The sequence below is a fragment of the Myotis myotis genome, unplaced genomic scaffold, assembly GCF_014108235.1.
Source record: "Myotis myotis isolate mMyoMyo1 unplaced genomic scaffold, mMyoMyo1.p scaffold_m19_p_3, whole genome shotgun sequence".
NCBI lineage: Eukaryota > Metazoa > Chordata > Mammalia > Chiroptera > Vespertilionidae > Myotis > Myotis myotis.
In genome coordinates this window covers 29,300,949-29,313,678 of record NW_023416335.1, presented here as the reverse complement: position 1 = coordinate 29,313,678, position 12,730 = coordinate 29,300,949, and the positions used below count along the sequence as shown (strand labels likewise).

At 49.2% G+C, this 12,730-nt stretch overlaps 1 protein-coding gene across 4 annotated transcripts in view; it reads right to left on the bottom strand.

Moving 5' to 3' along the window:
* The window catches only part of IRS2 (insulin receptor substrate 2), a 29,464-nt gene extending 16,959 nt beyond the window's left edge, over positions 1-12,505 (bottom strand). For all 4 annotated transcript variants that reach the window (XR_004966321.1, XM_036301139.1, XM_036301141.1 and 1 more), the window contains exon 1: positions 8,465-12,505. Coding sequence is in view for 3 of the 4 variants with exons in the window: in XM_036301139.1 (XP_036157032.1) it covers positions 8,465-12,470 (4,006 nt within the window). In the remaining variant the exon portion in view is untranslated. The remainder of the gene's footprint in view (positions 1-8,464) is intronic.
* Positions 12,506-12,730: the final 225 nt, after the last annotated feature.

The following is a 12,730-nucleotide window of genomic DNA, read 5'->3' as shown; positions in this document are numbered from 1 at the left end:
ATGCCTTACTGTCCAGAGTTCCTCCAGCATTATTTGCTTCATTTCTGTCCTATTTGCAAACTTTTCCCCCTACTTCACAATTTCCCTCTAACTCATCCATCCACCAGGGGCTCTGGAAGCCAGGAACAAGGCAAGGGATGCAGGAGGCCCTGCTGGGTGTGCAGTGGGCCTGGCAGGGCAGTGGCTGGTGGTGAATCTCACATGATGGGCTTGGGGGTGGCCTCTGCAACAGACCTGGGAACTCATCCGCATCAGATGGCCACTTACTTCAGTCCCTATTTTCAGTGACTTTCCACCACCAGCGTTGGGCCAATTCCCAGGCCCTCAGCGGAAGGCGAGATTTTACAGACAGCTCCGAACCTCATGCAGGGAGTCTGCTGGGCTTAAAAGTGAGGATTCCCTAGAGAGCACACCGGAATCTCCACCCTGTCACCTTTTCTGCCTGACTTGCTAAGTGATCAACAGATAACCTACCGCAAGGATATTCTGAACTTTGCTTTCTTCGTAACCTGAAGAATAGCTTCATCACGCCATTCATCCCCAATGGAAGGAGAAAGCCTTCCCCTGTTTTGTTGATCCTGTGTGACAGAGAGTCTCCAATCCCATGCCTCTTGTCAACAGAGATGCTGGGTAGAGCACTTGTGCACATTGCTTACAACGGCAGGCGCATGGCCCCGAGGCTGCCATCTGCTAGGAAGGAAGTACTCTCTCCTAGGATGCTGCAGAGACTGACAGCGAAAGTAAACAAAACCCTGAGTCACCCGCACGAGTACCACGAGGCCATGGATGCCCGATTACATTTCTGAAAAATATGGGTGGCTTATGACTCTTTATGTTTGCTTAGGTCTTCTTTATTCTTTTGCATGTGGGGTTATATTACAGTCACATTAGCAGAAAGGCAGCACCTTTGGGAAAAACATTTCTCTTCATATAAAAACTCAATTACATGTTTTCATTAGGGGAAAAAAAAAAGAGGGAGGGCGCCTTTAAAAAAGGACACTGGTAAAAGAATTCACTCCGCAGAATACCTTGCAACAACTGATGACTTACTTATGGGTTCTTAGGCAAATTCTAAATTGGTTAGTTTTCAAATAAACTCATCATTAAATAGGTTAATGACTCATTTCTTAGGAACCTGTTAATGGACTTATTCATAATGAGGAGTATATGATATACTACTTAGAGAGTAAATGCATCTTAAAGACACCTCAAGCAGCAATCGAAACACCAAATGACCCCTTAGGCAATCAGTGGCCTAGGGTGAACCAATCTACAAAGAGCAAGAACTTACATTTTCCCAAATAGAGGCCTTTTGATCTGAATTATCCCCAACATTTTATTTCTTCTCCTTTTTATTTCACAAGCACATGAGAGTGTTTAGCAAAACTTCACTCTTCTGCCTCATCAGTAACACGGCTCACATAGTCACGAGCAGCTCTAGTTCCCTGATTAAAACATACTCCTGATTTAGGAACACCTCTGCATTCTCTATTTCTGCCCACTAGCATACCTTGTCTATGCATGAAAGAATTTACTGAAATGTTCCAAAGTAAAAAGATGGATACCACTTCCCCAAATACTAAACTGTTCTAGAGGGAACAGGCCATATCCTGGGAGAAAGTTATTCATCGGTACACAAAGACCTACAGAGACAGAGAATTCCCTATTTTCTTGATAATATTTACAAACATCCCTACCAACTAATTAAATCAGTGACCTTGGAAAAGACTCCCGACCTCCCTTGGGCTCTGTTTTCACAACCTTAAAAATAAGTTACATTATACCAATGGTTCCCCTACCCTTTTCCCTCAAAACGACCTTGTATTTTTCCCTGGTTGTCACTACACTGTGTGGAAAGAGTTTTAATGTATTTGGTGGTGGTAGTGATGGGGAGGTATCTTATCAAGTATAATATATATAGTTTGCTTTTCTGAAACAAAAACAGGAGAAGGAATGTAAGTTTTCCACCTTGCAGACCACTAGAAGTCCTGGAAGCGAGACTAAAAAAAAAAAAACAACAAAAAAACACACCCTGAACAGATGACCAACCAACCAACTTGATTTGACCCTAAAATCCCTGACAATATGAGAACCCTGAAAGTAGTATCAAATCCTAAACTCTTCAGAGGGGACTTTCCTTCAATGTCCGGTCTTTCTGCTTAACTGTCTCCATTTTACTCCAATGAATAATGCACACGGAGAAATTATCACCCAAGTGAAATAAAAAGCAAAATGTTATAGGAAAATGCTGGTGAAACAGCATCTTTGTATGAAGCCCAACACTATTCCCTTTGGCTTGAGAATCTTGGGTAAATCACTAGCCCTCTTGAAGCTGAAGGTTCCTTATTTTAAAAATTGGGACTCCAAGTGGCCCTGTCTATGTCATAAGGTTTTTGGATGTTATGTGATACTATACATATGAAAATGTCTTAACACTATGACGTAAAGAAAAACACCTTTTTGAATTTTAGGCAAATACTCTGATGCAAAGGGGAGAGGGGCTTGCACTTATCTTTCAATATTGACCAGAATAAAAAAAATATATTGATCAGAATAATGGTTACATTTTTGTCGTCTCCAATTTCAATAGCGTCCTTTCAAAATCATTCATTGCCCACCAAGTTTTGGTGTTGTTAGTTATACTTAGAATTTGGAGGCAAAAGATAGACTGATTTAAGTAACTACTTTTAAATTTGCATAGAAAAAGCACTATGTCACATTCACAAATACAGGCCAAGTTTAAAGATGCATTTGCTTGCTCGTTTTATAAAGTTTCTGGACATGTAGAAGTGACTTTCTGCAAATTTAATATTTTTCTAGCTCTAAAGAAATCAGAATCCCTAAACTGACTATGTTATCGGGAGCCTAAAAGTTTTAACCAGATTCTATTTCAGCAAAATTCAATGAATTCAGTTCCAATACCATGCAGAGAAGTATATTGTATTCCTTATGCCCACCAAACAATATGCAACATAAACTCTAACTCTCTCTAGTCAAACTTTCTTCTGTGCCTTTTATTTCAGTGCGTAGCTAATGTAAGTCTCTGTAGCTATCTAGAAAGAAATCGAATAATCAGTAGCAATGATCAATCTCAGCATTTCCTCCACCTTGAGTGATAACTTCACCAGTTCACAAAAAACCTACCACTCAACTGTCTATAATAATCTACCGTGAATGATTCAAAATAACCACTGCAGTCCCTAAGAACACATTAAAACCAACCAAGTTAACACAGAAAGAATGTTCCCATTTAAATTTGGATAACTCTGTTTTCACAAAACCTGCCACTGATAAATAGCATGAACTGATTATTACGGAGGTTCGGAAATTTTTTTCCATTTGTCTACTAAAACGGCAACATGAAAATGCCTTGCCTGACTTGTATAGAGATACACATTCTGCCTGTCTGCAGAGAAGTCCCCATTAGTGGCCCCAGTGAAGGGCTGCCTTTGGGGCAGGGCATAGCGCTTTGCTTCCCTCCGAGTGTTTCCCCCACTCTACTTGGCAGTGCAGATAAAAGAGTAAAGTTACATTTTCCCTTAAGTTTCTAAGGTGAAATGGGAACACTTGATTCTGTGCTACCCAAAAAAAACAAAACAAAGAAACCTCTCCACTTGCCAAATCTGATACCAAAAGTTAACTAGCTCTTGGAACTATGCTTCTACAGAAAATGCATTAGTGGGAATTTCAACAGAAAACCCATTATACCTGAGCTGTTAGAAAAACTTCTGCAAGTTATCCTCTTCAGAAAGACGTTCATTTAAATACTAATAGTTCTAAAGGATATAACACCTTAACTATCTAATAAAATTCCTTTTTTGGGGGGTGGGGGGGTGGGTCTGTGGAACTACAGAAGAACCATACACTACAAGTTTTTCCTAATGTTTGACAACCAAACAAATTAAAACAGTGCAGGGGTGACCATTCTAATTAAATCAACCCCAAAGAGTAAAACTCCAGGGTTGAACAATGGATGATTCAACTAATGAAAGTTTAAGAGTTGTGTTTGCCTTTCACTGCAGCCAGCATGAAGAACCCAAACTGTCAATTTAAATAAATGTATATTCTAATTATACATTTTCATCTTGACACCATTTGACGATATCTCTTAATATGTAAACAAATAAAAAAAAGGTAATCAAAAGTATGGTCTTAGTATAGTTTCAGGATTAGGGCACTATTTTCCTTAATTGTTATTTTATTATGTAATTTAAGACACTCTTTCCTTACAATTGATAATTATCTATGAGAAAAAAAAACAAACAAAAGTTAAAAAAAAAGAGGGGAAAAAACAGTGGTTCCTGGAGACTGAGGTGGAACTAGCAATCAAACAGAAAAGGCAAACATTTCTTAAATAGGTATTGATTGCCTCCATTCAGACAACTATGAGTTTTTGTCTTTTTCTAAGAAAACACCCATTTACAAAAGCATCTTTCCTGTATATTCTCACAGTTTCAAGGTAACAAGTGTCAATAGCGTCATTAGATGTGTTAGCACATTTCTTTAGAAGAGCTTAACCACTGTTAATGTTTACTATCTCCTGGCCCTCCCAGTGGCCCTGTGACACTGAAGGGAGAGGCTTATAATGATCCCATTTTACAGATGGAGAAAGTGAGAAAGAGGGATTAAATGGCTTCCCTCTGGTCACACAAAGACTAATTAAGATTAGCAACTGGAAACCTGGTTTCCTGATTTCTGGTTTAGTGTTCCACATACTATGTATGCTTCCTTCTACGAAGTACTATTTTTGTAAAGGTTTCTCTTTCAATAAAGGAAATAGAACAAGTCATGTGACTTTCATTCACGAAAGCCTCTGTGTTTTCATTAGCATCTTCGTTAGACAACTACGAATAGGGTAGAAGCAGGGCACATTATTATCCCATTATGACAAAGCTATCCAGCTAAAGCAGAAAAACATGCACAACAGAAAAAATAAGGGGTATTGTTTGTCAAGCAATCACACTGGCGTTCTGAAAGTGTTCAAGTTCTTTGCTTTAAGATTTCGGCAGGCAATACTTTTAAACATACATCCTGACTGCACTGTTCCTGTGGAAACATTCCTCTTATTCCATGATTCTTTTACCATAGGCTATGAATAAACAGACCCTTTTACTCAAACATAATTTAAATACAGATGCTTCCAGTGGCAATTCTTACCTAACCTGCCTTGTACACATAGGAAAAACAATTTTAGAATAAAAATCCCACTAAAAACGAACATTAAAATACCTTATTTTTGGTATGTACCAATCTATAATCAAAATACAAAAATATGTAAGAGATAATTTTTAGAAGTAGTTTTAAAGCATAGTAAATTCAGTAACATACTTCCAACTTCCCCAACAACTACAGGCTAACAGATTGGTAGGATTTTTCTACATACACACACATAAAACACACGGTAAATAACCTCCCCTACTTACAAATGAGATGCAAACTTTAGACTTAAATTTTTATTTTCTCTGGACTAATATGTCTACATTATGTACATCTATCTCAAGTGTACTAACTTTTAATTGGCTTGAGCATTGAAACCTCACCCCCACTCCCAATTATATTGTAAACAACTAGCAAAGATTGCTGGAACCTTAGTCTTGGTCACCACTTATGCAAATACCAAACACTACTCAGGGCCCCCAAATGATTCTGCTTCAGTATAACCAGTGCGGTTTTCCCATGCAGAACTCAAGAAGCTCGATGTGGAAACAAACATATGCCACTTCTGAGAGCCAGAGCAGTGCACGCAATAACCCAGGAAGTTGTTTTTCTAGCTCATCTTCAAAGAAATGCTTTGCACGTCTTCCTTCTAGAAATTATTCTCTCCAAGGATTAAATTATTAATCTCCTGTGAGCTTTTTATTTATGAGCACCTCAAACAAATGTCTACGGGAATACATGAGTTAAATACAAGCGGATGCTCATTCTGAGTTTCTAAATGTTCGCCTGGCTTCACAGACCACAGTTTAACCTGCACATTAATTAAGATGACACCCTCCTCTTTCCTATTCTACTGTTCTCTGTGTTCAAATGAGTTTACTAGAAACCCATTTTGGCATGTGATCCTTTTTAAAAAAAAAAAAAATGTGGTTTTGGCACAATGGATCAATTGCAATTATCAATTTTGTTTAAAAAGAACTCTTTTCCTTCTTAAAATGGTGTTTACCACACAGACTTTGGAAAAACAGCGACCAAAACGATCTCTCATCTTTGTTCAGCCACCATGAAACATACAAACTGCTGTTTTGATTTCAGAATCCTGAATCCTATAGGTTGAAAGGAATTTTATACTGGTGGGAAATCTTAAAACAAAACAAGCTAAACAGGGTCTCTAGCTAAACTTATCTCTTGCCGTTTAAAATTTTCCCTAGTCTGAAAAGGGCATTATATCATACACGAATCACGTTTCTCAATGTATCTACTTTATCAAAAAGGCCTCGACTCCTTTTAGGCCTGCAGTCGCAAGCACACTCCAGCTCACTCCTCCTGTTACTACAAGAACCCACTCCTGGGGCCCTCCTGAATCCAGTCCAGGTTTTTACCGCCTACTCCACCAAAAACAGTAAAAGGTGTTATGTTCTCAGACTGTTTTTCTGATTAGAATCAGATTTCAGCAAAATGTACTTTCATGTTCACTGTGGCATATACCCATTTGGGCATACCAATAAAATGTGTGCGTGTACACCCCCCACCACCACCACTTGATTCCAGTTATACGGTGTGTTTATATGGTTTATGTCTTGAAAGGCAGCTAATCCTTAACTCCATGACACACTAGCAATTTTTCCGAAGTACCTGTAGTGCCTATTACAACTCCAAGGAAAATGACCTTCAGCTGAGAGTCACCATTTAAGGGAAACACTCTGACAACTTCCAATTGATTTAATTAGATACTGAAGCACCACATTCCTTACAATTCTGTGTCTCTTTTCATCTTTCATTCTATGGTTTTAATAAAAACGTAAATAGCTTTTTCTCTGTTCTATTACAATAACAGGGCACTTACCCTACAGCTATAATTTTAAATCCCATGGATATTATCAAATACATGCTGCATTTAGACAGCATTAAACTGATCTGTTTAAGAAAAAAAAGAAAAAGAAAATGGCATATGGATTCCCAAGCCACCTTGTTCATCACCTGGTTGTAACCCCTGCAGACTGTTGACCTTAGAACAGCATCCACCACTATGTGTTCTGTGGTTCCCACAGTGCCTCTATGTTACTAGCAACCCTGCAAAGAATCAGCTACACAATTAAAGAAGAAACCCTTGACCATCCCTCACCCCTTTATTTCTCTCTCCCCCACATCATGCAAAGTTTGAAACAGTCAGAATGCACCGCCAGCTGCAAAGCAAGCAGTCTCTCTTTCCTCATGGATATTTGATGAGAATGTGAAGAACAATACGGGGTACCAGCCTATCCGATTGTTCTTGAAAAGCCCCATGATGTTGTCTTCACTTGTTTTCTCTAAAGCACTGATTCTAAATCCTGGCTGCATATTATCACCTGGGCAACTGAAAAATGCTCCTGCCTCCACTCTGCCCACTGGATGTTTTACTTGAGTGTCTGGCATGAGGCCCCATAGGTTATTTTTCATACCTCCTCGGGTGGGTCTAACCTGGGAGAGGGTTCTCAAAGGACAGCAGCAGCAGCACAACCTGGAGACTTTCTTAGAAACGCAAATTCTGGGCCACACCCCACACCTACTGCATCAGAATCCCTGGGACTTTACACAGCCCAGCCATGCTGGTTTCAGCAGCCTCTCCAGGTGACTCCCAGGTATGCTCAGGTTTGAGAACCACTGCTTTTAAGTTGTGTTTAAGCAGCATTACTATTTCAGCCCCTTAGGAGAAAAGGAATATCTCTAATGGAAAAGCCCCTATAGTTTATGTGCAAACTGTAAATGGTTAACTGTTCCCTTTAGCGGCCACAAAAATGGATGCTCATTTCCTAAATGACTTTCGAGCCTGTTTTTATAAACTTTGAGGCTCAGCAAGAATCAGCTGGGGCCCTGCTCCAGGAAAACAAAGAGAAAAATGAAGGTTACAAGCCTGGGAGAAGTCAGAACTTCAGGGCCCTTCCTAGCAGAACTTTCCCACTCTCAGATCAAGAAGATGGGTTTCAGGTGGGGACCTGGAGAGCATGTCCAGTGTTAATAGGTGGGAAGAGGACTGTGGGAAAGAAGAAATGTTTGGGGCCAAAAAACAAACAAACAAACAACAACAAATAGTAGTTCCCTGAATCGGAAGCTTCACATTCAACTCAAAGATGCTTTGACTGTTCTTGTCAAAGTCTTTGAGGAAAGAGGAGGACACAGGAGCCTAAAGTAAAACAAAACAAGAAGCCGAGGCCAATATTTGGGCATTTAGGTCAAGGTACCAAAAGAGGGAAGAAGAGTGAACCCACCAATGCTCACCCACTTTTCCCACCCTTCCTCCCACCAGCCACAAGGTGAAGGGCCTCACCTTTCACAATGGTGGCCTCCTTCAGGCGATGGGACAAGAAGTCAATGCTGGCATAGGTGTTGGAGGGCAGCGCTCCAGGGCCTGGACCTCCACACACCCCAGCGGTGCTGTTGGCCCCCACAGTACTGATGAGACCCCCAAGGCTACGGGTCCGGCCCCAGGCACTCTTGTCGCCTGGCTGCGGATGCGGATGCAGGTGTGGGTGCTGCTGTGGAGATGGCAGTAGCCCCGGCTCATCCCTGACATCGATGGCAATGTAGTTGAGACCATTCTGGAAGCCAGCTGAGGTCTCCCTGCGCATGGGAGAGCCACTGCCCCCGGGGCAGCCAACCAGGCCCCCAGGCTGACTTGGTGTCCATGGCCGCGCCTGCTGGGGGAGGGGTGGCTGCGGCTGGCGAGGGGACGCAGGGGGCTCGTCACCCGCACCGAGGACGACGCTGCCACTCCCTTCACTGCTTTTCCTGAGAGAGACATTTTCCACGGAGGCCGAGTTGTGGCGCTTCGGGTTGTGAGCAAAGGACGGCGACACGGGAGTCACAGTGGTGGTTGAGGAGAAGGTCTCCGAGCTGTGGCGGCGGCGGCCCCCCTGTGGGTCTGCACGGATGACCTTGGCCCCCCGGTGGGGGTCTGGGGGCTGGCCAGCCTGCAGGAAGGCCTCGACCCCCGACACGTGATCCATGAGACTCAGCCTCTTCATGCCGGACGTGGGGCTGGTCACGCGGGCACCATCTGGCTTTGGGGGGGCCACGATGGGTTGCGGCGGGGTGGCAGCCACGCCGAAGGCCATCTCGGTGTAGTCACCATTGTCCCCTGTCTCCGAGGGCGAAGAGGAGGCAGCACTGGGGCCCTGGGATGTGGGTGCAGGAGGCAGGCGGTACAGCTCCCCTGGAGGGGGTGGCGGAGGTGGCTGCAGCTGCGAACTGGAGGAGGGGGCGGCAGGGCGCGGGGGCAGTGGCGGGTACCCGGAGGAGGCCTCAGGGGACAGGAGACCATCCAAGGAGCCCACTGGGTCCCCGCTCTGGGTCTCAGCCTTGGGTGACTTGGGGGAATTGAAGTCCAGGTTCATGTAGTCAGAGAGCGGGGAGCGCTGCCGGCTGTCACTGCTCGTGCCCGGGGTGCCAGAGCCCAGGGACGAGGCTGGGCTGCTGGCAGACAGCAGCGAGGACGACGAGGCCGCCGAAGCCAGCATCATCGGAGGGGCCGGGGGCGACAAGCGCGCTCCAGCCTCGCCAAAGTCAATATTGATGTACTCGCCCGGGCTCTTGGGCTCGGGCGGTAGGGGGCACTCGTGCATGCTGGGCAGGGTCTGAAGCCCCTCCAGGGACAGGCGCGTGGGCCTCACTGCCCGGCAGCGCTGGTTCAGGAAGCCCTCGGGGCGGCCACTGCCACTGCCACTCTGCCTCCCTGCAGAAGGCACTACGGAGTGAGGAGGCTGAGCGTGGCTGCCCCCACCGACCCCAGCCACCACGCTGCTGGCCGGTTGCGTGGTCCCCACGCTGGCCTGAGGCTCCAGCCTCTCCTCTTCCAGAATGCGCCCCACGGGGGAGCTCATGAGCACGTACTGGTCGTTGTCCCCATTGCAGGTGTAGGGAGCCTTGTAGGAGCGGGGTAAGGAGCTGTAGCAGTAGCCAGGGACGCTCCTGAGCATCTCTCCAGCGCCGTGCAAGGCTGCGGTGAAGAAGTCGGGTGGGGTTCCCGCGGTGCCCGCGTCGCTGGGGGACATGTTGAGGTAGTCCCCGTTGGGAAGCTGCTTGCTGTCGGTGCTCTCCGTAGGCAGCTTGGAGCCACACCACATGCGCATGTAGCCACTGTCCTCAGGAGAGCTTTCCGCCGGGGAGCTAGCCTTGTAGCTGGCCCTGTTCACCGGAAAGGCCCTGCCGGCCACATTGGTGGGTGCCGGCGCGGCAGGGCCGGTGGGGGGCAGAGCTGCAGCAGCAACCCGTGGGTGCAGGATCTGCTTCGGGGCAGACACGCTGGTGGGGCTCATGGGCATGTAGTCGTCACTCTTGCAGCTGCCACTGCCACCACCCATGAGGGCCGCTCCAGGGGTCATGGGCATGTAACCATCATCCGTGCCCAGGTTGCTGCTGGAGCTCCTATGGGACCCAATCTCAATGTCACCATAGTCCTCCGGATAAGGGTGATAGGCCACTCTGGGAGAAGAGGTGGGGCAGGATGGGCAGAGGCGGCCAGAGCTGCCAGAAAAGGTGGCCCTCATCAGGGTGTATTCATCCAGGGACGCAGAGGAGGGCTGGGGCACCGCCCGCTGCCGGGCAGGTGTGGTCAGGGAGTAAGTCCTCTTCCTCAACCCTCTGTCCAAGTCCTGGGCTCCATCCCCTGAGACTCGACGGTAGGGGCGGCCACAGTGGCTCAGAGGCCTGTCCATGGTCATGTACCCGTATAGCTCGCTCCCACTCCCATCCTTGGCAGGGGGTGTCTCGGCGATGGACTCAGGCGTGTTGCTCCTGTGGCTGCAGAAGGCTCTCAAGTCCCCAGGGCTGGAGCCGTACTCATCCAGGGACATGAAGCCGGGATCGCTGGGGGAGCCAGAGGCTGAAGCGCTGCCGCTGGAGGGCCGCTGGCCCGCGTGGTGGTGCAGGGGATGCTGCAGGTGCGGGTGCGGGCCTGGAGGCAGCGGGTAGGAGCCCGAACCATGCCCGCTGCTGGACGACAGGCTGCCTGGGCTGGTGGCTGCTGGGGGCGAGTGCGCCACGGGCATAGACATGGAGCGGCTGTGTTGCAGGGCGCCCCCTGCCGGCGCCAGCGTCACCTTGCTCGCGCGGTTGCCGCAGCCGGCGCTCAGGGTGTGTGAGCGGCTCAGAGGTGTACGCACCGGCCCCGGGCTCAAGGGGCTCCCGGCCACCGACACCGGCCTGCCGCCCGCCGCCCCGGTCCCGGCCGCCGCGCCGCCGTCGCCCTCGCTGGCCGTGCGCACCCGGCATGAGTTGCACTTGGTGGCCGGCGGGGTGGCAGCCAGGCTGTCGGTGCGCGTGCGGCGCACCAGGCCCGTCTGGCTGGGAGGCAGGTTAACCAGGTGGTGGTGGCGGCGCGCGCCGGGGACGCTGATGGGGTGAGTGGCAGAGGAGCCAGACGACTGGCTCTTGCTGCGCGGCCGGAACTCAAAGAGCTCCTTGAGCGCCTTCATGGCCTCCAGGATGGTCTCATGGATGTTCTGGGCCACCACGGAGTCGTCAGCCTGCATCCACAGTTCGCCGGGGCCGGTGACAGCCGAGCGGCCCACCTCGATGAAGAAGAAGCTGTCGGAGTGGCCGCAGCGGCGGATGTTCATGAGCTGCAGCGTCACCGACGGCTGCTCGCAGTTCAGCTTCACGAAGCCGATGGTGCGCGCAGACAGGCACAGGCGGTACACGCCTGTCAGGTTCTTGCTCTGGCCCAGGCCCTTGGGCTTCAGGTTCACCTGCCACACCTCGCGGTAGGCGGCCGTGGCGGGCGCCACCAGCCCGTAGCTGTCATCGGAGCCGGCAGAGCCGCCCAGGGTGCCGGGCAAGGAGGCGCTGCAGGACCCGGCGTGGGTCGCGGTGGGGGCCGAGTCGCCGGCACCCGCGCGGCCCTCACTGACCAGGTCGGTGAGCGCGCGGTACCAGCCCTCCTGCTCCTGCTCGTTCTCGGCGGCCACGGCGAAGTACTCGTCCTTGGTGTAGAGGGCGATCAGGTACTTGTGCTTGGCGTCCGCGCGCTTGTTGATGTTCAGGCAGCAGTCCAGCGAGATGACCCGCTTCGGGGCGCCCGCCTTGCTCCGCCACTTCTTCTCGCTCTCATAGTACTCGAGCCGCGGAGGCTGTGGCGCCGGACCCCCGCCCGCTGTCGCCTCGTCGCTGCTCGCGCCGGGCCCGCGCAGCACGAAAAAGCGCTTGTGACCGTGCTTCTGCTTGCGCAGGTAGCCGCACTTGCGCACGCTGTGGTTGTTGTTGTTGTTGTTGTTGTTGAGGTTGGGGCCATCGCCGCCCGCCGGCGCCGGGGGCCCGTGCAGCGGCGGGCTCGCCATCCCGGGCACTTCAGGCCGCGATGCCCAGCCCAGTGTCAAGGGGCTCGGGGGGAGCAGAGGGGGCGCAGGCGGGGGCTGCTCCCTCACCCCTGCTCGCCCGCTCGAGCCCAGGTCCCTTGGGCCCAGGAGGTGGGGAAGGTTCGGGGAGGCCGGCGGGGGCCGACACCGAGCGGTGGCGCAGCACCCTCCGCGATCCGGAGCCCCAGAGGATGCCCAGCGCCGGCGGTGGCCGCCGCCTGGCCCGGCTGCCCGTGGCCGCT